The sequence below is a fragment of the Heterocephalus glaber genome, unplaced genomic scaffold, assembly GCF_053883595.1.
Source record: "Heterocephalus glaber isolate CG9 unplaced genomic scaffold, H.glaber_assembly_v1.0 deba00001140, whole genome shotgun sequence".
Classification (NCBI taxonomy): Eukaryota; Metazoa; Chordata; class Mammalia; order Rodentia; family Bathyergidae; genus Heterocephalus; species Heterocephalus glaber.
In genome coordinates, this window is record NW_028258200.1 from 304106 (window position 1) to 328812 (window position 24707).

At 55.1% G+C, this 24707-nt stretch overlaps 2 protein-coding genes across 6 annotated transcripts; both read left to right on the plus strand.

Annotated features, from left to right (window-relative positions):
• Positions 1–1878: 1878 nt before the first annotated feature.
• Prmt2ip (PRMT2 interacting protein) lies at positions 1879–10579 on the plus strand. Of its 2 annotated transcripts, none has more exons than XM_087210243.1 (3): positions 1879–2041; positions 5119–7998; positions 9394–10579. In XM_087210243.1, the coding sequence occupies exons 2-3, from the start codon at positions 5169–5171 to the stop codon at positions 9762–9764; spliced, it is 3201 nt and encodes a 1066-aa protein (XP_087066369.1). In that variant the 5' UTR covers positions 1879–2041; positions 5119–5168; the 3' UTR covers positions 9765–10579. The 2 variants fall into 2 exon arrangements, with proteins under 2 accessions (XP_087066369.1, XP_087066370.1); XM_087210244.1 differs by having other exon boundaries at positions 5119–8048; positions 9394–9566.
• Positions 10580–18130: 7551 nt separating this feature from the next.
• Commd4 (COMM domain containing 4) lies at positions 18131–21237 on the plus strand. Of its 4 annotated transcripts, none has more exons than XM_004872047.3 (8): positions 18131–18308; positions 19502–19573; positions 19731–19796; positions 19946–19985; positions 20193–20312; positions 20418–20498; positions 20730–20906; positions 20982–21237. In XM_004872047.3, exons 1-8 carry the CDS (start codon positions 18306–18308, stop codon positions 21020–21022), a joined length of 600 nt encoding a protein of 199 aa, XP_004872104.1. In that variant the 5' UTR covers positions 18131–18305; the 3' UTR covers positions 21023–21237. The 4 variants fall into 4 exon arrangements, with proteins under 4 accessions (XP_004872104.1, XP_021105740.1, XP_004872103.1 ...); XM_004872045.4 differs by having other exon boundaries at positions 18306–19178; XM_021250081.2 differs by lacking the exon at positions 19731–19796 and having other exon boundaries at positions 18156–18308.
• The last annotated feature ends 3470 nt before the right edge of the window (positions 21238–24707 follow it).

The following is a 24707-nucleotide window of genomic DNA, read 5'->3' on the forward strand; positions in this document are numbered from 1 at the left end:
AGGGGTACGGCAAAGCCTTCGACAGTGCAATCACCCAGCCCCCTGCAGAGCTCCCCCAGTTTCCAAACAAACCCCCCATGCACGATGCCCTGCACTCAGGGCCCCTGATTTATGCCTTTCTTTGGCAGTCCAGGATGAAAGGAACAGCAAGCCCCAGATGAATGGCATGTGACCTTGGGAGGTGCTCCTGAATTAAGATCCAGAGGAGTTACAGAACCCGAGGTGGCTTGTCCTGGCCAGGCTGGGTCCCACTTGGCTTGGAGAGATGGGTAAGGCCACCAGGCACACCTGCACACACAATCTGAGAGTCCCAGGCCCCAAGACTGAGGACACTGCCCTCTTCCCTCCCCACCCAACACCAGCAGGGCAGGGGTGGGCACGCCTAGCCTAGCCGGAAGGGCTCAGACTGGAGCTAAGGCTGTCAGCATAGGGCATCCCCAAGCTGTCTGTGCATGGATACACTTGCCTCACACCAAAGTGTGGCTGCAGGAAGAGCCCCCCTCCCCCGGGCTGGGTGCCAAGCAGTCTAAGATTTTGTCCCAGCCTGCAAGTGACCTGGGGAGAGAGAGCCCCAACTCTCCCAGTCGCCTCTCAGATGTTTCCAGCTCCACACTCTCCCCTCTCCGGAGTGACCTCACTTCCTCTTCCCAGTCCCACCTGAGCCCAGCCCCTCCTCCCACTGCTCCGCTCTGAGTCAGGCAGTCTGACCTTCGTTTCAGAGGAGGTGGCCCAGCCAATCCTGGCCCCTGAACTTGCCCTGACCTTTGCCATGTCCACCTGCCCTCCCTCTCTCCCTCACCATAGGCATCTGTCCCCAGACCTTGGGCAGCCCCAGGACTATGGGGACGAGAGAAAGGAGAGCACTGGGGGAGGAGTACTCGTTCACAATCAAGGGACCAGAGTCCCCCAGGCAGGCAGCCTGCTCCCTGCACCCCTCTTTTTTTGAAGCAAAATATTTATTGGTACATTTTAGATATACATAATGATAACACTCATCATAGGGAATTTGTACTGTACATGAAACACCTTGCTTCTTTTTTCCCATCCGCCCTTCGACCTCTCTTCCCTTCTTTATTTACAAAAGCCTTTTTTTCCATTTTTCCTTCTATTCTTTTTTTTCTCGTCCTTTCTTTCCTCTCCCACTCCCCTCTCCCTTGTTCCCCCTCTCGTTTGAACATTTTCTTCCCATTTCCCAATATCTATTATAAATTTTGTTCCTTATTTACACTTCTGGTTTCTCACACCAGAAAAACAATGCAGTATTTAAACATGTGTGTCTGATTTATTTCACTTGAGTGTGGTCTCAAGCCCTGCACCCTTCTCCTTGCAAGCACCATTCTTGGCTGGGGACCTATCCAGTCTCCCGGGATACACGGGCAGGAGCTTTTTCTCCTCGCAGGAAAAGTCCAGCAACACCCACCCAGGACACTCAGCAACCCCTCCCCGGAACCCTCCTTCCTGGCCCGATCCTGGGATGGGAAGAGCACCTTCCTCAGACAGCGATAGAGCCCCAAAGAGGGCTGACATACCCACGTCTGCAATGCACCCTGCTAGCCTCTCTCCAGCCCCCTAATACAAGCAGTCCTAGCCAAGACTGCCAGGAACCTATTATGTGCCAGGTGTTTAAGACCATCTTTGGCAAGGGTGGCAACTACACACCACACAAGGTCACAGAGTTACAAAATGACAATGGACGCGCAATCTAGCGCGAGGACCAGGCGAGGCCGCATGGCCGCCCACGCGGATCGATGAAGAGAGCGACGCCGAGGTGCCCAGAAAGGCTCCCGCACCCCGGGGAGCACGGCTCCCAGAGGCGGCCCGGCCCCGCCTAGGCCCGCCCCCGGCCCGCCCCCGGCCCGCCCCGCCCGGGACCGCAGACGGCGCCCGGCGGCGGCGCGAGCGGCTGCGCCCTGGGTGGCTCCGGGCCGTGATCGCTCCGACTTCCCGCGCAGACCTGGCCGGACGGGACCGGCGGCGCGGACGGCGCCGGAGGATGCGGCCGTGGCCCCGGGAGGCGGCAACGCGAGGCCTGGCTCTGCAGGTGGGGTTGGAGCGCGCGCGCGGGCGGGCGGGCGAGCGCGGAAACTTGGGCCGAGTTCGCCTCGCCGCGGCGCGTGGGGCGGGGGCGGGCGCGGCCCCAGGGCGCCCCCAACGGCCAGCCTGGGACGAGCGGGGCCCGGGCCGCGGCTTCCGGAGGGCGGGCCGTGATCTGGGGCTCCGGCGGCAAGGAGGAGTCGCGCCGAGCCTCGGGCCTCCCCCCCCCCCGTCGGCTCACGTGGGACCTGGGCGGGGACGGCGTGGGGGAGGGGCGGGACGGGGCGGCCCCGCGGGCTCCGCGCCGCGCGTGACTCACGCTCGGGCCCCGGTCCATCCGGCGGGGTCGCCCGAGGCGGCGGTTCCGGACTCCGCGCCTGCTCCCGGCCTCAGCGATCTGCGGGCGTCGGGCGCGGGCGTGCGCACGTGTGCGGGTGCAGGCGGGGGCCGTGTGCGCTCGAGCACGCTCTGGATGCACGCGTGGCGGCGCTTGTGTCAGCCGACTGGGGTGCACTCGCGCCCAGCGCCAGCGGGAGGGCGTGGGACACATGAAAGCCCGCGCGGTCTGGAGCGGCGGGCGGTGGGGCGAAGGTTCAAGCCGAACCCACACCCGCCCTCCCCACTGGAGACTTGGAGAGCCGAGGGCCTGGCCGGGGAAGTGGGGCCCAGCCGCCTCCAGGGGCGCCCAGGTGCAGGGAGGTGGAAGTTGGGCATGGGTCACCAAGTGTCCTTACCGGACAATGCTAATGGAACCGTTGTCTGAGTCCTGATGTCCCCGCTTGTCCTTTCCCTTGGTCTTCGGGACCATGCCCTTGGCCTGGCTGAGGCGGGAGCTCAGCTAAGAAGACACAGAACCCCCTCCCCTCGAGGGTGACGGGTCCTGCTCCCTGAGGCACCCTCTAAGCACTTACCCGCTTGTCATCTCTTGTGGTGGAGTGGTGGAGTAGAAGCACCTACATTTGGCTGCACTCCGAATGGGGAGGGCCCCCATTGGCAGGAAATAAGGTCTCCTCTGCTTGCTCCCTGGACACCCCCCCCCCCCCGCCCCGCCGAGGACTCCTGAGCGTCCTAGGTGGCCTGGTGTCTGGTGGCTGGGTCCCCAGGGGTTTCCGGAAGCCTCCAAGGCAAAGGGCACGGGTTAGGTTGGGCCCAGGAGAGGAGAACTCCCGGGGCTGGGGCTAGATATGGTGCAGGCCTGAGGAACAGTTGCTGAGACCAAAGCCACGCTTAATGAATCCTGAGCTCCCCGAGGGCAAAGCACCCCCAAACCATTCAACCTTGGGATACAGGTCCTTATCCAGCACTGCTCCTAGAACTGTGGCCGGGGTCCTGGTGCCCCTCCTGCCTTCCCCAAGTGCCCCTGAGCATTGCATGCTGGCCAGATGGACCAGTTTTCTTTATGGGAACCCTGCCTGGCTCCCTCTCACAGTTGGGCTGGGCTAGGAGTAGGCATCAGCCCCTGCAACCCTAGCATTGTCCCCTTGCTGGTCTAACTCTGAGCCTGTTGCTGTCATTTGGCCACCAGCCAGATGGGAGGAGAGGGCTGGTTCTTGCTTGTTGGTGACAGAAACCTGTGACACTTGGCCCTTGGCCTCATCATGGTAAGATTGAGCTGATTCATCCTTTCAAAGCCACAGAGAGTCTTAGGGAACGGGGTGTACCCGAGGCCGGAGGATCAGTGTGACCCCAGCAGGCCTGATGGGGCCTTTCGTGGCCACTGAGTGCCTGTTGTGTTGAGGAAGGATTCACCATTGACCTCTCTGGGTCTTGGCCCCCATCCTTCTGTGGCCCTGCCGGGGCCTTAGACTTTCTCCAACACACACACACACGCACACGCACACGCACACGTACGTGAGGCCCTGGGTGGACACAGGCTGTCTTCCCCTTGCTCTGAGCCCCATCTGCTGGATGGCTTGGATGCTGCTGCTGGGGGTTATGGCTGGTATGGACCCAGGAGCTGGGCGACCTCTCTTAGGGGGATTGATTACCCTACAGAGCCAAGCCCAGAGTCAGCATTGGCACCTGGCCTGAGAGTTTGGGTTTGAGGCCTAGCTCCACCATTTTAAAAAAAGAAATCTAGGGCCGGGGATTTAGCTCAGTGGTTCTGCCACCTGCTTCACAAGCACAAGGACCCGAGTTTGATCCCCAGCACCAAAAAAAGAAAAAAAAAAAATCTAAAAATGTAAATAAGAATCAAAATGTATAATTGATATTGTGAAATAGGAAGAAAATGTTCAGAGGAATAAGGGAAGTAGGGGAAGGGGAAAGGAAAGAAGGGAAAAGAAAAAATATGAGAAAAGGAAAAAATGGAAACAAAGTCTTTATAAATAGGGAGGGGGGTAAAGGGAGGGGAGGGGAAGGGGAAAAAATAAGAACCAAGATATATCATGTACAGGTACAAGATCCCAATGATGAATGTAACTGTACTGTATACCTAAAATGTACCAGTAAATTAAATGGAAAAAAAAAAAAAGAAATCTGAATTTGTAGACAGTGCCTGGGTCCTGTGGTTTTGATGCAGCAGGCATCTTTTTTTTTTTTCCTGTGGTATCTGGGATTGAACTTAGGACCTTGCGCTTTCGAGGCAGACACATTGCCCCTGAGCTAAATCCCTGGCCCAACATCTTTTTTTTTTTTTTTTTTTTTAAGGTAAGGTCTTTCTTTGTAGCCCAGGCTGCCTTGAACTTGCAGTGCTCCTTCTGCCTCAGTTTCCTGAATGCTAGGATTAGAAGCATGAAGCACAACACCTGGCCTCAACAAGTGGTTTTGCAATTTAAAGAATAAGAGTCAGAGCCAGGTGTGGTGGCGCATGTCTGCAAGGGGGCTGAGGCAGGAGGATCACTGTGAGTTTGAGGCCAGCTTGGGCTACATAGTAAGTTCAGGCCAGCCTAAAGTACATAGGGAGACCCTGTCTCAAATCACCCCTCAAAAAATAGAGGGCCCCCCCCCACACTTATAGCTCCTGCGCGTGGTCTAACCTGAGCCCACTGAGTGCCAGTTTGTTCAGGGGCTGTGAGCCAGAGAGCCTGGCCTACAGCCTGTGCCTCGCCTGCTCCTGCTCACTGACATCTTTCTCTTCCCTAGGTCCACAGTTAAGCAGCAGAGGCCCTGGAGGGCTTGACGCTGTCCCAGTGATGGCGGAGAAGCGGCCCCTGGGGCCCCTGGGGCCCCTGATGTATGGCAAGTTGCCCCGCCTGGAAGCTGACTCAGGGCCTGGACACAGCCTGCCCCCTACTGCTGGCAGCCAGGACCCCTGCAGCTACAAAGGGGCCTACTTCTCCTGCCCCATGGGGAGCACCCCCAAGGCAGGGCCAGAGCGGCTGGCATCGTGGACCCCATACCCACCCCTGTACCCTACCAGCATGGCAGGACCCCCACTTCGGGCAGACAGCCTGCTGGCCAACTGCCTGCTCTATCGGCCACCGGCAGAAGGCTCTGAGAAGATGCAGGACTCAGGCCCTGGGGAGCTCCTACCTTTCAGCCCCCCGGCTCACCCATACCCAGGCCCACCACTGGCAGCGCCCAAGCCCATCTACCGCAGCCCCCTGTGCTATGGGCTGCCCACTTGCCTGGGCGAGGGGCCAGCGAAGAGGCCTCTGGATGTTGACTGGACCTTGGTGCCCGGGTCCCTGTTGCCATCAGCTGACCCTCCCTGTTCTCTGGCCCCTGCTCCTGGCAAGGGCCAGTCCCTGGATGGTACCTTCTTGTGCGGAGTGCCAGCTGGAGGACCTGGCAAAGACACCTCGCTAGGCTTCTCCCCATGCCAATCATTCTTGGACAAATATCGGGCAGTCCACAACACAGGTTTCCTGGCCCCCAAGTACACAGCTCCTTACTCCGGGGACCCCAAACAGCCAGTATCAGAAGGGCCTTCCAGTCCATGGGCCCAGCCTCTGGGGCCACCCTTCCAAGAGACAGTGCCCACCCATTACCCACTGCCACCCCCTCCACAGGCCCTGCCCTGCTCCTCAGCTTGTCGTCACCCAGAGAAGCAGGGTGGCTACAGCTCCGTACTCCCACTGCAGCCCCTGGGAGCCCACAAGAGGACCAGGTACCAGGCTGGTGGGCTGGGCAGCTCCTACCCGAGGCAGCAGGCAGCCCAAACCCCCTATATGCCCTCCTCGGGGCTGGATACTTACTCCTACCCTTCTGCCCCCATCCCAGCCCCTTCACCAGGCCTCAAGGTGGAGCCCCCTCTTGCCCCTCAGTGCCCACTGGACTTCGCCCCCCAGACTCTGGGTTTTCCGTATGTCCGAGATGACCTGTCTCTCTATGGCGCATCCCCAGGACTGGGAAGTGTACCACCTCCCCAGAACAGTGCACATCCTGTGCCACAGCCCAGTGCCTTCCAGCGGGTGTGCCAGCCTCTGCCAGCTAGCCGGATGTGCTCCGACCCTGTGAGGCCTGCAGAGAAGCCAGCACAGGAAGCTGAGGAGAAGACGTGGCTGCCCAGCTGCAGGAAAGAGCAGCCCCAGCCCCGGTGTGAGGAGCACCTCGGGCCCATTGTTATCCGGGACAGCCCCATTCCCCAGACCTCACCAGCACTGCACACATGTACCCAGGAGCACCAGCCTCACCCACAGAAGGAGAGTGCCAGGCCGCCCAGCTCTCCGCCAATGCCCATCATTGACAACGTCTTCAGCCTGGCCCCCTATCGTGACTACTTGGATGCGCAGACCCCTGAGGCCACACCTGAGCCGGTGGAAGCCATAGCTGAGCTGGCCGAGGGCACAGCCACCAGCAAGAGCCAAGATGAGGGCTGTAGGGGGCCCTTGCCTGCCACAGAGGGGTCCTCAGGGCTGCACTGCTCTCTCCACGAGGAAGTTGCCCTGGACTTGAGTGTGAAGAAGTCCCTGGCAGAGACTGCCCCTGTCAAGTCCCCCGGTCCTGCAGTGCAGCCCAACCCTGCTGCACCTATGGATGGGACAGCGGTGGGGACCACAGTGTCAGGTTTGCCAGCCCTGAAGAAGATGGTCACGGAAGTACCCAGGACACCAGTGACCATGGAGGCCATGCCAAGGAGCAGCTTCCTAGGAGCACCTGAGATGCCAGCGACCATAGAGGCCGCGCCGAGGACTAGCTTCCATAGCTCTGTGGCCTTCATGTTCCGGAAGTTCAAGATGCTCCGCCCAGCACCCTTGCCTGCAGCCATGGACCCGTCCACACCCACCCCACCTCCAGCCCCCCCCCAGCCCACTGTGTCCACCCCATCCCCTGTACCCATGGGGCTGCAGCTTCTTACCCAGCCCTTGCCAGTGGCCTGCTTCAACTTGGCCCTGCCCAGTCCCCCAGCCTCCACCCCCATCCCCACTCCATCCCCTGCCCCTGTCCCTCCCCTGCCCCCTGCCTGTGGCCCTCTCCCTGCCCCTGCCCCTGCCCCTGCCCCAGCCCCAGCCCCAGCCCCAGCCCCAGCCCCAGCCCCAGCCCCAGCCCCTGCCCCAGTCCCGGTTTCCACAGGGGCCCCAGCAGACTCTACAGAGCAGCACTTTACAGGGCTGCACACATCCCTGTGTGATGCCATCTCGGGATCTGTGGCCCACTCTCCACCTGAGAAGCTACGTGAATGGCTGGACATGGCTGGGCCATGGGGCCGGGCCGCATGGCAGGACTGCCAAGTTGTACAGGGGCTGCTGGCCAGGCTGCTGTCCCAGCTGCAGAAGTTCGTGTGCACACAGCAGTGTCCCTTCCCCCATGTGGTACGGGCAGGTGCCATCTTCGTGCCCATCCACCTGGTGAAGGAGCGGCTCTTCCCGAGGCTGCCGCCCACCTCAGTAGACCATGTGCTGCAGGAGCACCGGGTGGAGCTTCGCCCCACTACACTGTCAGAGGAGCGCGCGCTGCGGGAGCGCGCCTTGCAGGGCTGCACCTCACGCATGCTGAAGCTGCTGGCCCTGCGCCAGCTGCCTGACATCTACCCTGACTTGCTGGGCCTGCAGTGGCGCGACTGCATCCGCCGCCAGCTGGGTGAGCATGGGCAGCCCTAGTAGCCACCAGAGCTGTGTGACAAGTATCAGGTGTGTGCACAGTGTGAGTGGGTTACGGCGGGTGGCTTGTTCCAGGAACTCGTGCCAGGGTGGGCACTAGGAACCCCTCTTCCTCTAGACCCTCCAGAATCAGTGAGTGTTCTGAATGGAGACCTTCCTGGCCCTTCCTGGTGCAGCCCCTTCCTGGATGCCCTCTTCCTCCTTCCCTCTTCCTCTCTTTGGTATGGGCTTCTCCTTTAGCATCCTAGGGCTCCGCTGTGGCCTGTCTTCTACCTTGCACATGTCTTTGTACAGCCTGGCCTCCCCTCTCCTGAACTCGCGCTCCAGATAACCCACTTCCGGCTGGACTCTTAGTGCCTGGTGTTTCCACCCAGTGCACACTCCTGGCTTCCACTCTAAGTTCCTTTTCACCCCTAATCTGCATCCCAGTGAGGAGTGACCATCCCTAGCACTTGCAGGCACAGAATATCCCCCAGGAGTCCAAGGATTGTTTGTAGTTTGCTTTCCCTACCCTAAGTGACAGGCAGCACCTGTTCTTGGCTGGCTTCCTTTATATCCATGTGGTCACACAATGGCTGTGATGTAACTCAGTGTGGACACTTGGGCTCCTTCAGGCCAGCCTTAGGGAAGGGTGGTATTAGTGTGCCCATACTCAAGGGCTTGTGCCCCTCTGTTGCCCTGGCCCAGCCTGTGTCCAGCTGTTTCCCCACAGAACCTGGTCTCCTCCCCTGGCAGTGGCCTTGCCCTGGGCCCTCCGCCCAGTCAGGGTGGAGTGAGGCCTGGGGTGGTATGTGCAGCTGGGGTCTGGCTGACCAGAATTCCTGACTCTGGACTCTTCCTTTGGGTCAGGAATCCCAGTGAGGTGGGGCGCCTGCCACTGGCTGGGTCTTGTGCCTCCCCCTACTCCCTCCCTGAGCCACAGGTGCCCCTAGGGAACACTCCCTGTTGCTGTTTCTTCTGGGGTCCCCTGTTCCCTTGTGGCCAGCTCCCTGGTGCGCACTGAGCTCATAGCTGGGCCCCCTGGTCTCCTTGTCCCTCATCCTGCTGGGCTCTGGCTTTTGTTGGGTCCTGGGGCTGGTATGGCAGAAGGATGATGGTTCTCCCATATGCCAGGACTCACACATGCCTCAGTTTCCCCGCCTGTACAATAGGCTTTGTGCTTGGTCAGTGGTTCCTAACCTGCCGGGTGCCTTTCTTGTCCTTGGTCCCAAACACCCTCTCCTGTCTGGGCGCTCATCTGATGGGTTCTGGTGTTTCCTGGGAGGAGCAGGGCTTGGGAGGAAGGGCTATGTGACCCTCTGTGGCATCCTGGCTGGTGACTAGAGACTGAGAGGCGGTATGCAAGGTCTGTAGCCTGACTTTGTTCATTTTCCAGGTGACCTCGGTACCAAGGCTGGAACTGTGTCCCTTTCAGAGTCCGTGGTGGCCAGAGATGAGCCAGAGAGCCCAGCCCTGGCTCCGAAGTCGCCAGTCCTCAAGGTCAGGAGACCTGGGAGGAAGCCACCAGGAAGCCCTGGCCCAGAGAAGACAGAGGCACCTGCTGAGGGAGCATCGAAGGGTCCCTCCCCTGCCCCTGCTGCTAGTGCCAGCCCACCAGGCCCCACCCTGAGGGCCCGCTTCCGTACTCTGCTGGAAGCCGCTTGGCTCAATGGCCTGGCACTGCCCACATGGGGCCACAAGACTTCGGGACCTGACCGGCCCCCACCCTGCCCACAGCTGCTGGGCAGCCAGAGCCATCCCCTGTAGCGCTGGTCGAGAGTGCTGTTGCGATGGCCACCTGTCCTATGAGCATCCTCAACCCTCACTGGGCCACCAGCTGGGCTGTGAGCTCTGAGGTTCTGACCTGAAGGTCTTTACTGGGAAGGACTTCTTGTTCCTCTTTCCTGGAGAAGGCCTGGCTGCTGCGTCCCTCCCTGGTGACCTGGGCAGAAACTCCACCTCTGTCCAGCCCCCATTTCCTATTTGTAAAATAGGACAGCACAGCCTACCTCGCAGGGTTGTTGGGTGGCATGGCACCCATGTGATGGGGTCTCTTCCCCTGGCCCAGGACAAGTAGGAGGCAGAGGTGGCAGAACCTCCTTGGAGAAAGTCCCTGTGTCTCCAGACTTGGCTGTCCTTAAGTGGCACCTTGTACAGTGTAGATGACTTCATGCTTTTCCCCAGCACTGCAGCAGGGTCACAGCTCAGCCTGGTGCCAGCTTCTCTCTGGGCCTGCTGCCCCATATCCGGGAGACCCCAGGCCAATCCCCAATTGACTGACTTCCTGAGCTGCCTCCCCCACCTCAGGCCTTGTCCCAGGAATGTTGTTTTTTGGAATCTGCCAAGTAGCTGCAGGGACTCAAGGACCAGAGCAGACAGGCTGAGTGGCAGCTGAGTCTCAAGATCTGGACTGAGGACCCTGGTCCTCCCTGTCACAGCATTGTCAACCAGGTCTGCTGTGGGCCACCGCCCTGCAGGTGCTGCTCTGAGCTGCGGGCTGGCAGACTGGGCCCTTTTGCCTTATTTAAGGGTTTGGGGTGCACCTGAGGGCTGGGTTATTAAAGCATTTGAGTGGTTTTGGAGCTGGGACCTGGCTGTGTGTTTGAGGGGTTGTGGGTCCTTGAGACGCCCCATGGTCCTGGCCACTGTGAGTCTTATAACCCAGTAACAAATAGTGGTCATCATGCCACAGGCTCGACTTTCAGGACGAGGATGTCTGCCAGTCTGGAACTGTCCCCTCCCCCAGACACCCTGTGGGCCCCTGCGCCCAGGCAGCACCAGTGGCTGCCTGCAAGATGCTTTCCCAGCAGTCCGCTTGGGCTGGTGTCAAGGCTCTGCAGGCCTGAGTTCGTTCGAGCAGGGCCAGGACTTACAGTGGCAGGTGCCTGAGGCCGAGTGGCCCCAGAGTCGGCTTCAGACCCCACTGCTTCCTCCTGGACTCTCCTCCCCTTCATTTACACCCACAGATGACAGCCTAAACATGTCTAGAACTAAGAGCAGTTTCTATGCTGTCTCAGTGCTCCCTGCCTTTTCTATACCCCAGAGGACCAATGTGAGCATCTTAGCAAGGCTGACAACTTTTCCTGCCCCTCTGGACTGAGACCCTGGGCCCCTCCTAGGGATGCAGGCATCCTGAGGAACCTAGGGGGCACAGGGCTGCCGGCCCCCCACCCACTGGGCAATGGTACCTACTTCCAGGCCTTGCTGCCCCAGTGTAGCTCCCTCCCCATAGGGTGAGAGCAGGGGAAAGGTAGGGAGCGTCATTCCCAACTCCAACCACCAGCGGGCAGGACAGGGACCCTGAGGTTCAAGGTCAGCTGGCCTCCCCGGCAAGGTGACAGCATGCTGCTGTCCTGGGGGAGTCCACGTCTGGGTGTTCCAGGAGGGAGGAATTCCCTTGCTGTGTGACTGAGCTGGAGCCTTACCCTCTGGTTCCTGGGAAAGGCAGAGGTGCTGGGACTCAGGGCTCACTCCCAAGAGCAGCAGGAGGCTGCGGGACTGCAGGCAGGGGAAAGGGTGCGCGGAGAAACCATCTGGGCGGGGCCTGGGCGGAGTCAGGTTATAGGTGGAGTCCGGGCTATGGGTGGAGCCATGGCCTCTCTGGCCCAATGGGTCGATGCAGGCCCAGTTGAACCCATCCAGTTGCGTTCCCAGGGTCGAATCTAGGTTGATGGGAATGATGTGCCCTTTGCTGCTGGGTGTGTTGGCGCATGCCTGTAATCCCAGCACTCTGGAGGCTGAGGCAGGAGGATCGCCATGAGTTCGAGGCCGGCCTGGGCTACACAGTGAGTTCAGCCTGATAGTTATCGAGACTGTATCTCAAAAAAAAAAAAAACAGGGCCAGGGGTTTAGCTCAGTGGTTCCACCACCTGCCCCCCAAGTGCAGGGTACCAAGTTCGATCCTTGGTACCAAAAAACAAAAAAACCAGAAGACTGATGCACCCTTTCCTGAAGACTTGTGGGCTCTGAATAGTGCAGCCAGGAGAAAGCAAAGCCAGCTCCCCAAAGGTGAGTTGTGGATACCCCACAGGCTGCCCTTAGGAATCCAGTGGGCCTCTGGCAGGGACAGCTCAAGCAGGTCCACCCAGCCAGCCTGCAGTGGTTGTGAGCTCCGAGATGCTGGTCTGGGCAACACTGAGAAAAACAGCCTTGGCTGCATCACAAGGAGCAGAGCTCTGAGAGAGGAAGGTGACAAACCTGAGGACTCCTGAAAGCCTGAAGGAGAAAGATCCACTGGCCCCGTTCTTTGGAGGCAGGGGGCTGGCAGGGGAAGTCCAGGAAGAGACCTGGACACAGCAGGTTTAGGATCCAGAATAACTCCTCCTTCTGTGACCATCCCAGGGGCGGGAACATAAGACTTCTGTTGAGGCCCTGGGCCAGGAAGTCACAGGAAGGAAACTTCAGTTCATTAAATGGGAAAACTTCCTAACCAGCTGGAGCTTGGATAGTGAGCTCCCAGTCACTGGGAGTATTCAAGCTTCTAAATCCCTGCACCGGGAAGAAGTTACCTAGAGGCTTCTGGGTCTGCTCATTGTCAAGTGGGGCAATGACAACGTGGACCTTCTGGACCTCTCATGAAATCACAGAGCTGTTGATCCAGGTCCTCTTTCCCCAGAGATTTGAAAACAGAGCCCAACCCCAGGGGACTGGCGTCTATTAACAGGTCATTTCCACCCCATCCTGCCACCTCTGCCTCCACCTCCCCTGTCCCATGGTGTAGTGGAATCAGACTCAGGCCACTGAGGTCGCACAGCAGAGATACCTGCTGGTCCTGGATGTGGCAGGGAGCAGGCGAGTCTAGCAGCCAGGGACAGTGTCCTGTGCCACATCCACTCACCTGAGCTCCAGGATGTCAGTGCCCTTAAAGCCAGGGAAAGCCTCACAGTACAGGGGCAGGAGCTGAGGACCAGGGCCTGAGGCCACCCGCAGCCTCAGGCTCTCTCCTGCCCAATCCGCCCCCTTGGGGCACCTTGTCACTTGGGGTCCTGGTTCGTGCTCTCTCTGCTCCCTTCCCTTCACCCCAGGTCACCTGCCCCTCTCTCAGGAGGGTTTCCTCTGGGCCACCTTCACACAATGGGAATCTGCTCAGCCTGCCTGTATCTTCTCCCGTGTTTCTTTCAAATTAGCAGAGTTTTAGGGCTGGCGATTTAGCTCACTGGTTCTGCTGCCTGCCTCACAAGCATAAGGTCCTGAGTTCAATCCCTGGTACCCCCCCCCCCAAAAAAATCAGATTAGAGTTTTGTTTTGGTACTGGCGATCGAACTTGGGACCTTGCACTTGTGAGGCAGGCGGTGGAACCACTGAGCTAAATCTCCAGTCCCCCTCCCCTTTGTTTAAACTTTTTTTGTTGTTGTTGTTGTTTCTTTGAGACAGGGTCTCACTATGTAGCCCAGCCTGGCCTTGAACACATGGCAATCCTCCTGCCTCAGCCTCCTGAGAGCTGGGATCACAGGCGTGCACCACCAGACCCAGCTGCTTTTTCTTTTTGTTTTTTGTTTTTTTTGAGAAGGGATTTTGCTAAGTTGCCCAGGCAAAGTGGGCTGGAATTTGTAATTTCCTGCCTCAGCCTCTCAAGTGCGCATCCAGGCCAGCTTGTCCCTCCTTTTCCCTAGCTTGTCATGTGGCTGCAGTGACACCCCATCATTCCTTCTGTTTGTCTCCCTGTGCAGACAGAAGCCCACCCGAGGACAGGAGCCTTGATCCTCCAACCCTTAGTGGGCACCAAGTGATTGTAAAGAACCTAAGAACCGCATGAGCTGAAGGAACCAAAGAACGATGGACAGTGGTTCGGCGCTCCCCCTGGCGGACAGATATGGAATGGCACCGCACCCAAGGCGCCTCTGCTGCCCAGGGCTGCAACCGAGGCAGCAACAGTGCCTGGCTCTGCTGGCGCCAGGGACCAAGGGTTCCTGATGCAGCCTTGGGCCACACAGAAAAACCCTCCTCTGGCTGCCAGGTAAGCTCTCCACAGCTGGGAGGTTTTCCCCCGTGGATCTCCTTGGTTTTCTGCTTCCCAGGTTCCCCCTGCCCAACCCACCTGTCCCTGGGGGAAGAGAAACCCTAGCCAGACTGGGGAGAGTTTGGTAGCTGGCCCTGGAGTACTCAGCAAGGAGGTAGGCCAGGTGGGGCCCAGAGAACCCCGAGTGAGGGCAGGTGCCCACTCAGCTGCCACATGCCCCAGGGTCTCAGGGCTGCAGAGAGTGGTGAAAACCTTACTGGTGACCCTGAAGGTCACAGTGTGCTGTGTGCCCAGATCCCAAGGTGGAGGACACAGCCCTGCACAGAGACTGCCTGGCCAGGGAGGGGGAAGGTGGCAAGCTGGTGGGGTCAGCACCCCCAGGGGTCCTCAGGGAGCCAGAGATGGGGAGGCCTCGGCCTGGATGTGGCCACCCCCTGATGCAAACAGGAGCCCAGCACTGGGGGTTCCAGATGTGGGTACAGATGTGGAGAGGGTAGAGGGAGTGGCAGCTGGCTGCTGTTCTGGTCTGGAGGTGACAGGTGTCCTCAGGGTTACAGAGGCAAGAGCATGCATGGTCACAGATAATGCAGGGGCCTTGCTGGACCTCTGCCCTAATACATGGGCAGGAGAAGTCCAGGTGGGTGGCATGGCAGTGACCTTCTAGAACCCAAGGGCGGACATCTCTTCCACAGATCCAGCCACATAGGATGTGGGATGGGACCTGGAGGTCCTGTGGTCTACAGCCTCAGTGGGTATGGCTGGGCCTGGGCCAGGTGTGGACCTGCCCAAGGTCCCAGCAGTCCCTAAGGGGCAAGCATGGTGTCCAGCAGGCTGTTTCCTGGCTGGTGCCCTGGGGCAAGTACAGGAGGTCACACAGAGACCAGCCCTGGCCTGGGGATGGAGGGGACATTGTGCATACCCAAGAGTGTGTGGCATGAATTGAAATGCTTCACAGCTGCCTCAATGTCCTGAATCAATTCAAAATGTTTTCCTGTCATGGTCATTTTGACTTTGGGGAAGAGCCAGAAGTCCCGTGATGCCAGATCTGGTGAATAAAGTGGATGAGGAAGCACCACCGTGTTTTTACCAGCCTGCATTGCTCTTGGCTAGTACTGGGTGTCCTAAAGAATCCACTTATCAAAAACAGGCTTTTGACAACACAAGCTAAACCTCACCTAGCACCTGTTTCAGTTTCATGGCTCTTGCCTGATCTTTGAGAATTCCATACATACTTGTGCCCAGATTTTGAAGGTACTGGCCATTCTGTAGATGCAGTGATTGTCCCAACTAGCTCTGTTATCAACCTTTGGTGTCTTCAAAGTGTTCATTTGGAAAGGCAGGCTAAAGACATGGATGTAGCACTTCTGCTTTTAATAACTGCAGATTACAGACTATCCAGTAGTATATAGTGGTTCTTACAAGGGACTTGAGGAAGCTCTTGAGGAAGCTTCTCCGGATTACTGAACTTTTTTCCATCTAATGAGATAGTGTAGCAGTTTTTCCCTAGTCTGGTATGTTTGGTTCAGTAGAAAGATTTCATAGTGGTAGTGACCACTTGCTGCAGAGTCTGGATTTCTCTATAATAAATCCCTTTGCAAAATGCAGGAGTTGCAGACATGCTACTGGCAAGAGTAAAGCAATAAGTAAAACTATCCTGGTGTTGGGGGCATTTTCTTGTAGGATTTCAGTCTTGACGAACATGCTGGTGCAGGAATCGGACTCCTAGGAGGGTCACACACAGTGCCTCCTGACAGCCCCTGCTGGCCACTGTGGGCAGTAATGTTGTCATTATTTGAGGTGGCAGGTATGGTGTCTGCCTTCTGGTATATTTGGGTAAGTAGCTGAGCCAGCGAGAGGAGTTTGGATGATTAAGTGAAAAATAAGAGATTCTTGGTTAAGCTGAAGACTTCATTTGGGAACCAAAAACAAGTAATCTCTTGGACCTTGAGTCACATATTTTTCTTGAAAAGTATGGATTGTCCCACAAAATTTTGTTGGGGGTTATATTATTGAGAGGTGGAGTGAGATGAATATGAGGTTTTATTTAATGGCACACTGTACTGGAAATCTGAAGACCTATAGCAGATTTAAATTCCAGCTCTTGTTATAATTTTTTAAGATTGTGAAATTATATAGAAATAAAAATAAAAAAAGATTGTGAAATTACATAATGCACATGAATCAAGTTTTAAATACTGTATGATGGGTGGGTGAGGCACTCCACTGTACCATTTCTTTTTTTTTGATTCTCAGGCATGGTTTGGCAGTGCAAGAACTCTGTAACATTAACAAATTCAATAAAAAGTAAATAATAATAAAAAATAGGCTTTTGAAAGTAAAGTTTATTTCAGTTAACAGACTAAAATCCGGAGATTCTACCAGGTAGCTAGGAAAAGCCAAGTTTATCACATTCATGTGTGGATAGGCTGACATTAGGAGAGAGAAATAGTTGCAGCTAGCTGGGAGAGATTTCATCCCTGAGAGGATGGGCTAACACTAATTAGGAGAGAGATATTAGCAACTAACTGGGAAAGGAATTAGGCTTATATAATTTTGAAGGGGCAAAGGAATCTGGGGTGAAATATTTATGACTTAGATACCCAAGGATGGTCTGCTCAGGTGTGTACACAATTACTGGACTTCTCAGCGCCAGCAGGTTTATATACTACATTTTGAGTCCATTTGCCCAATTTACTGGGAAGCTGTTGTTCTTTGCTAAAAGCAGCCGGTTTTCTTTGCCCTATTTGTTTGTGAAGGACTCGCTTAAGTCAAGTCTGACATTGGGGAGCAGCATTCACTGTATTTTTTTTTTTTTTTTGGTGCCAGGGATCGATCTCGGGACCTTGCGCTTGTGAGGCAGGCTGCGGCACCACTGAGCTAAATCCCTGGCCCCATTTGCTGTATTTTTTAATCACACCTTGTCAAGACACTCAGGAAAGAGGACTTCCAGACTTTCAGAAAGTGGCAAGAATGATGGGATAAATGTGTTCAAAGTGAGGGGGAGAGTCTGGGCGGGATTCATGGGAATGTATCTTTTACTAACTGTAAATTTTAAAAAATTTAAATATGCACCATATATTTTGATCACACCTTGCATGTTCAATCCCCCCCATATATATATCACAATTCATTAAAGTTCGTATTTATTTTTAAATTTTTGGATTTTTTTTCCAGATGATCTGTGTACCCCAGGCTGACCTCAAACTGATGGTGATCCTCTTGCCTCAGCCTCTGGAGTGCTGGGATTACAGGTGTGCACCACCACTCCCAGGTTTCAATAAGGTTTTTGGGGGGTTTTTTTGTAATAATTTAAGTCTTCTCTTTAATTCTCTTTTTTCAGAAGGTCCCCAAATCACATTTCATTCATTCAACAAATACTCACTGAGGCACCCACTGGAGATTAATGACAGATAGGGTAGCTGGAAATATATGAAGTGGACAGTAATCAAATGATTCAAGCAAATGTAGGCCTGTAACGTGTTATGAGTGTAAGACCGAGGGCTTTACCAAACGCTCCGAGGAGCTGACTATAGTGACGCACACCCAGGAATCCCAGCGGTGCCTTCAGAATGTAAGACCAAGAGCCTTACCAAACGCTCCGAGGAGCTGACTGCAGCAAAGAACACCCGGGAAGGAACACACCAGACAAGTTGGAAAATAAAACAGACCTTTATTAGTCTGGCCAGACGGCACTCCCAAAGCAAAATAGCTTAGAGAGGCAGCTAGCTCAGAGTCCGAGGCTGTTTTTATAGAGGGTTGAGGGGGAAGTTAACATATAGAATTAAAGAAAAGGGAACAAAGGTTAGTGGTCGACTGTCACGTATTGATGGTCAGCAGACTTTTGCAGCTTGTTCTAAAAATTGTGGTGCCCAGAACATCAGTTCCGGGCAAACAAGGAGTTGAGTAGTTTACTTTGGGACTTTAGGTCTGTTACAGATTTATATCTAGTGTCCCAAAACTAACAAGCATCTTTATCCATTAACTCATATTTAATCACAATGGGGCTGGAGAAAAGGAACAAAGGTTATGCAGTCCCACAATGAGTAGCATGATAAAGAAGGCAGACGGGGCTGTAAGAGCCCATAATCGGAGAATCTGACCTTCTATAAGGATTTAAAAATATGTCTTTTGAGAGAAAGGGAGGGAGGGTGGGAAGGAGAGAGAGAGTGGGGGGGGGTGGGAGGGGGAGAGAGGGGGGGAGGGAGAGAGGAAGAATGAATTAAGAGTAGTGATCTCCTCCGGCGCCCCACCGACTCTACGGCCCCACCTTCCCCTGGAGGAGCAGCAGTCACGTGACCGCCGGGTCACCTGACCGCGCCGGAAGTTGCCGCCCGCTCCCTCCTGGCGCCATGGTGAGGATGGGACGCAGAGTGGAGCTCGGGTCAACGGGTTGGGGAGCACAGAGTCGGGGCGATCGGGAGGACGGGTTGCCCTGAGACCCCCGGAGCGAGGCGTCGCAAGGCGCCCGCTTCTGGCCTCCCCTGGGGTCCCCGGTGCCCGCTTCCGGAAGCCCCACGCTGTCAGAGCAGGAAGCAGCTTTGCATGGGCTGCTCGGTGCACCCGCCTTGCCCTCCTGCACGGAAGGGACCTGCGGGCTCGTCTGCGCCAGGCCCAGTATTTCAGCTGAGGATCAGAGGGGAAGTCAGAGCTTGCACCCGGGTCAGATTTAAGACTCCAGCCGGGTGTGGTGGTCCATGCCTGTGGTCCCCGCACTCTGGGAAGCTGAGGAAGGAGAATCAAGAGTTCACTGCCAACCCTGGCAATTTGACAAGACCCTGTCTCAAAATAAAGGGATAGGGACGTAGCTCAGTGCTAAGGCTCTGAGTTCAATCCCCCTACTCCAAAACAAGACAAGAAAGCACTCCGGGAGCAGAGGCCTAACTTGTCTTTGTGTATGTTGGGTTCCTAAGGGTACATCAATGAGGAGGGAGCAGAGGACAGGATGGCTGGGTGAGGCACAGTCCCTACCCAGGCTTGGGGCAAGGGTGGGAGGTAGTGTGCACACCCTGGGGGACGGAACGGAGGCTAGGGAAGGGCAGGCAGGGCAGAGCCCAATCTTGCTGGGCCTGGGCTCACATGATGAAGATAGCGAGCACGCCCACTGGCCCCCAGAAGGGGGCGCTTTAGAAAGTGGACCTGGAAGGGCCCATCTGTTGAGGCCTTTAAGCAAAGGCCTGAAGAGGGTGAGAGGGACAGCAAGGACACAGACAGGAGCAGCACTGGTGAGCAGGACAGCAGTGAAGTGGTGTGGCTGAGCCTCAGCAGGGATGGGGCAGAGGGGAGAAGGATCCCCTGGGGCATTGTGTTCCCACTGTGCAGCGCTTGGGATGAGTCTGCTGTGGGGAAAGCACATGGTTGGCACCAGCTGGCAAATTGGGGCCTATAGCGGACATCAGAGCATGGTCTGGTGGCTGTGGTCAGGGAGTGTTCTCTCTAAACAGCTGGGTGATGGGGAGAACAAGTCACCCAGGGTGACTGCCTGGGACATGGGTCCTGGCCACACCTCAGCTTTCTGCAGCCTGACTGCTTGCCTCACTCCTTGCAGAGGTTCCGGTTCTGTGGGGACCTGGACTGTCCCGACTGGGTCCTGGCGGAGATCAGCACGCTGGCCAAGATAGTTGAGTGCATGGGTCCATGTGGGTTGGGGGGATGGTGAGGTCACTCAGCTGTTCCCATCCTCTGTGACCTGGTCACATGGCTGCCCTCTCTGACCCTGTCCTCAACACTGAGGACCAGGCGGCTTGGTCTGGGTGACACAGGGACTTCCTTTCCAGTCCTCTGTGAAGCTGAGGCTGCTGTGTAGCCAGGTGCTAAGGGAGCTTCTAGGACAGGGGATTGACGTGAGTATAGGGCCTGTCACCCTGCTGTCCTGTGGCCTTCCCAGACACCTCATCCCTCCCAGTAGCCCAGTCCATTCCTCACACAGGGTCTAGGCTGGGGTCATGTGGCTGGTGGTCCTGTACCCACTCAGTGCCTCCTTTCCCCACAGTATGAAAAGATCCTGAAGCTCACAGCAGACACCAAGTTTGGTGAGTAGCTTGCTGTGTCACACATCCTGGGTGACTGGGTCCCCTCCTCCCCAGAGCCTCCCTGCATCCCCTGCCTTAATAGAGGAGCAGGCCGGACAAACCCCCGACAGGGCCGCCTGCTCCTCTGCCAGCTCCGAGGGAACAGTTGTGCCTGTGGCTCAGGGAGGTGGCTGTGGCTGCAGTGACACCCCTTACCCTGTTCTTCAGAGTCCGGTGACGTGAAGGCCACAGTGGCAGTGCTGAGCTTTATCCTGTCCAGTGCGGCCAAGCACAGCGTGGACGGCGAGTCCCTGTCCAGTGAACTGCAGCAGCTGGGGCTACCCAAAGGTGGGTAGGGGACAGCAGGTGGGACCTGGGGTAGGGGCTGCTGGCGGGAGCTAAACTGTGTGGCCCTCGCTGGGATCCACCACCCAAGTGCACTCCTGCCCACAGAGCATGCAGCCAGCCTTTGCCGCTGCTACGAGGAGAAACAGGGTGCCCTGCAGGAGACCCTGCGTGCCTGTAGCCTGCGTGGTGAGTCGAGGCTGGGGTGTGCATGTGTGCTTGTGTGTGCAAAGTGCCTCCCCTGGACCCGAGTCTCCAACTGAGTCCGGGTTTCTGCTCTCTGAAGCCTGTTCCTAAGCACCTGCCCTGTGCCCGGCCTGGGAAAAGGCCACACGGTCTTGAGGGTTGCAGGCCAGGCCAGACAGGGACTGGGACAGGACCACCTGCCTGAGTGTCCCCTGTGCCCTATCCCCTTCGCAGTGAACAGGCTGGTGAGCGTGGGCTGGCGGGTGGACTACACCCTGCGCTCCAGCCTGCTACGCTCTGTGGAGGAGCCCCTGGTACACCTGCGGCTAGAGGTGGCAGTGGCCCCTGGTGCCCCGGCCCAGCCTGTGGCCATGGCCCTGTCAGCAGACAAGTTCCAGGTCCTCCTGGCAGGTAAGGCTCCACTGCACTGGGGGGTGTGCGGTCCCTTACATCTCTCTGACCGCCTCTGGCCATTTTTTCCCACAGAGCTGAAGCAGGCCCAGGCCCTGATGAACGCCTTGGGCTGAGGAGGAGGAGGAACTCAGCTGCCCTTCTGTGTCAAGCTGCTGTCCCTTGACTTCAGGGGTCATTTCTGGCCGAGGGTGGGGGTGGGGCTGGCCAAAGCCTCCTGAATCCACTGGCTGGCTTCCCACTCTTGAGTTCAGCAGGGGCTCCTGAGAGCCTTTCCTGCATTGCCTCCCTCCCCTCAAAACAGAGGAAGAATAAAAAGAGCATAAAGGAGTGTGTGGGGTCTCTTTCTGGTTTCTGATCAAGGGTTTCTGTGAGAGAGACCAAGTGACATTCCAACCTCCCTGCCTGTAACTTCTTTTCTCAACTGCTGAGGGAGGCCAGAAACTATGGCCCATCCACAGTAGGAGGCCAGGTAACAACTGTAAATACCTATGCACTGAATACTGGTCACCCAGTTTCATAAAACAGAAACTACTGGACTTAAAAGCAGGAAACTTTAATACTCTGTTCTTGAAATTGAGTCAGCCAGAGAGAAATCAACGAACATCAGTTAAACCACACCACTGAACAAATGGACTTAACAGATACCAACAAAGGGTTTCATCCAACAATGATAGAATAAACATTTTTGTCAGCAGCACATGGAACTTTTTCCAAAATAGACCATATCTTCATGAGGCCATGAAGCAATCTTAAAAACAAATACAAAAGAACAGAAATAATCCCCTGCATAGCATCAATCATAGCAGAATGAGGCTAGAAATCAGCAGCAAAAGAAGCCACAGAAACTGTAAACACATGGAGATTAAACAATATATTATTGAATAATCAGTGGATCAGAGAAATCTGAATGATTCTAATTCATAGAATCAAATGACAAAGAAAACACAACATGCCAATTCCTATGGGATGTGATGAAAGCACTTCTAGGAGGTTTAGAGCTGTAGAGAGAGCCCAAAAACCCAACAGTGCAGCTCAAGGCCTTAGACTTACAATCTGAGTCAGAAACAAATTATGAAGAGCAGAGCAGAAATTAATGAAATTGAGATTAAAATAATACAAGGGATCAGTGAATCATCAATGAGTTGGCTCTTTGATGGGCTGGGGATTTAGCTCAGTGGTACCAAGCCTGCCTCGCAAGTGCAAGGTCCTGAGTTTGATCCCCGGTACTGAGAAAAAGAAAAAGAGTTGGCTCTAGGAGGGCAGAGAGGGAAAGAAAAAGGATCAAGATGCAGAATGTATATGCTGCAGTTCCACCATGGTGAGGGTATCTACTATGTATCACAAATGTCCTAATAAGAAATTGAGAAAAAAACATGCCATTACATGAAAAAAAAAACCCACAGCGAGTCCTGTCTCATCACATGCATTCACACTTGTTGGTTCCAGGGCAGTGTCCCTCCTCTGGTATCAGAATCCCAGCTACTCTTGGTGGTCACAGCCCAGCACATCCTGATCAGTGTTTAGTCATTTGTCTCCTTAGGAGCCTGAGCTTATGGATAGAAACTGTTTCCCTGTGTACATCTCACCTGAGAGCCTAATAAAAATTCTTTCAATAGATGGGCAGTGGGGAGATAAGGACTGGATGAATTTAAAGATGTTGAATGTAAAAAATTCATGAGCCCAAGCAAGGCATGCTGGTGCACACCTGTTATCCTAGCTATTTGGGAGGCTGAGGCAAGAGGTCTGCAAGTTCAAGGCCAGCCTGGGTAACAGTGAAACCCTGCTCGAGGATGGGGTGCTGCCTGCAAGGTGCCTGGGCAAGTTGGGGATGTGAAGTATGCTCTCTACACTGTGGCGAGATCACCTCTTAGTGCCGTGTGGTGCAGTGTGTAGGTGTTAACTGCAGATGCAGGGTGTGCTGCAGAGCTCTGCAACTGCACAACTGAAGCTCAGGAGCAGCCCCTGCACCCCCTACCTGCCCATCCTGAAAACCCTCATTCTGCTCACTGCTTTGTTTTTGTTTTTTGGTACCGGGGACTGAACTTAGGTCGTTGTGCTCGCGCAGCAGGCGGCGAAACCACTGAGCTAAATCCCCCGCCCACTGCTTTGTTTTTTGAGACCGAGTCTCAATACATAGTTCAGGCAGGGCTTGAACTTATTATGTAGTCCAGGCTGGGCTCCAACTTGTGGCAATCCTCCTCCCTCAGCCTCCCAAGTGCTGGGACTATAAGTGTGAGCCACCATGCCCAGCTCATACCCCTGATTGTGGCAACAGTTGCACTATGTACTTATCAAAAGTCATATTCTAAAGCTGGGTGTGAAAAAAAAAGCAGTGATGGAGATAACAGGGCTAGGGATTTAGCTCAGTGCCTCAAAAGCAAAAGGACCCGAGTTTGATCCCTGGTACCAAAAACAACAACAACAACAAAAAAAAAACAAAAGCAGTGATGGAGATAAAGCTGGGTGTGGTGGTGAATGCCTATAATCCCAGCATTTTGGAAGGCTGAAGCAGGAAGATCACAAGTTCAAGCCAAGCCTGGAGAATTCAGTGACTTAGCAAGATTCTCAAAATAAAAAATGAAAAAAGCTGAAGATGTAGCTTAGTGGAAAGCCCTGAGTTCAATCCCCAGTACCACTAAATTTTAAAAAAAGAGGAAAAAACCACACTCTAAACGGGTGAATCACATTATATGTAAATTACATCTTAATTTAAACGCTAAATGAGAACAAGAAAAAGAAATCACTCCACAGGTTATTTAGTGGTTACAAGATGTGACTCGTAACTTTTGCAGCATCTGCCTTGAGTCGCACTAAAGCAGAATCAGCAGCTATCGAGTCAGCATCTAGGAGACATCGCTGAATACGCAGGACCCAGCACTCAGACCTCATTCCATGTACAGGACCCAGTTATTGGTGCCCTGAGGACACATTCACACAAACCGGAACGTGACAGAGCAGCTGTCTCAAGGGACAACTCGCTTGGACTCCTCAGAAAGGTCAGTGTCAAGGTATAAAAAAAAATGTGAGATGGGTAGGATGGGTGATTCCACTGAGAGTAAATGATTAGAGGAATATCCTTACGTTGAATAAACCAGCTGTAACAAATGTTTTGGTCTGGGTGTGACGGCACATCTCTGTACGCCCAGCTAAACAGAAGGCTGAGGCAGGAGGATCACAAGTTGGATCTGTTTCAAAATAAAATATTAAAAACAAAAAAAAGAGGACTGGGGAGAAAAAAAGGATTGGGGGTGTGGCCCATTGGGGATTTGCATAGCATTTCAAGGCCCGGGTTCAACCCGGGAGGTGGGGATGTCTTGGGGAAAGGAGGGGAATGTAAACGTGGACTAGGAATTAGATAGCATTGAGAAGTCATTGCTAACTTTATTAGGCTTGCTAAAGGTATTGTGGGTTTTTAGAGATGCTGACGTGTTGGAGATAAAATGTCATTATTTGTCTAAAATATTTCTGCTAAGATAAGTGAACAAGTGGATGAGGTGGGGGGACTAGTAGTAGGAAGTCGGGCAAATCACTTCTGTGGACAAGTGCCACTGCCGGCTGCATTTGGAAAATTAGAAAAATTTAAAAATGCAACTCCTGTCCTCACCACCTAAACCTGCCGTGGGCGACACTGCAGCCACACAGGACTGGTCGCTGTCATCCAGCTGCCCCTGGGGCTCTGCACTGGCCCTTCGTTGTGCTGGCATGGTACCTTTCCAGTCTATGCCAGCTTCTGTGCTGGTTTTGTTCCTGTGACTTGACCTAAATGTGACCACAGACAACTCCAGCAACAATTGGTAG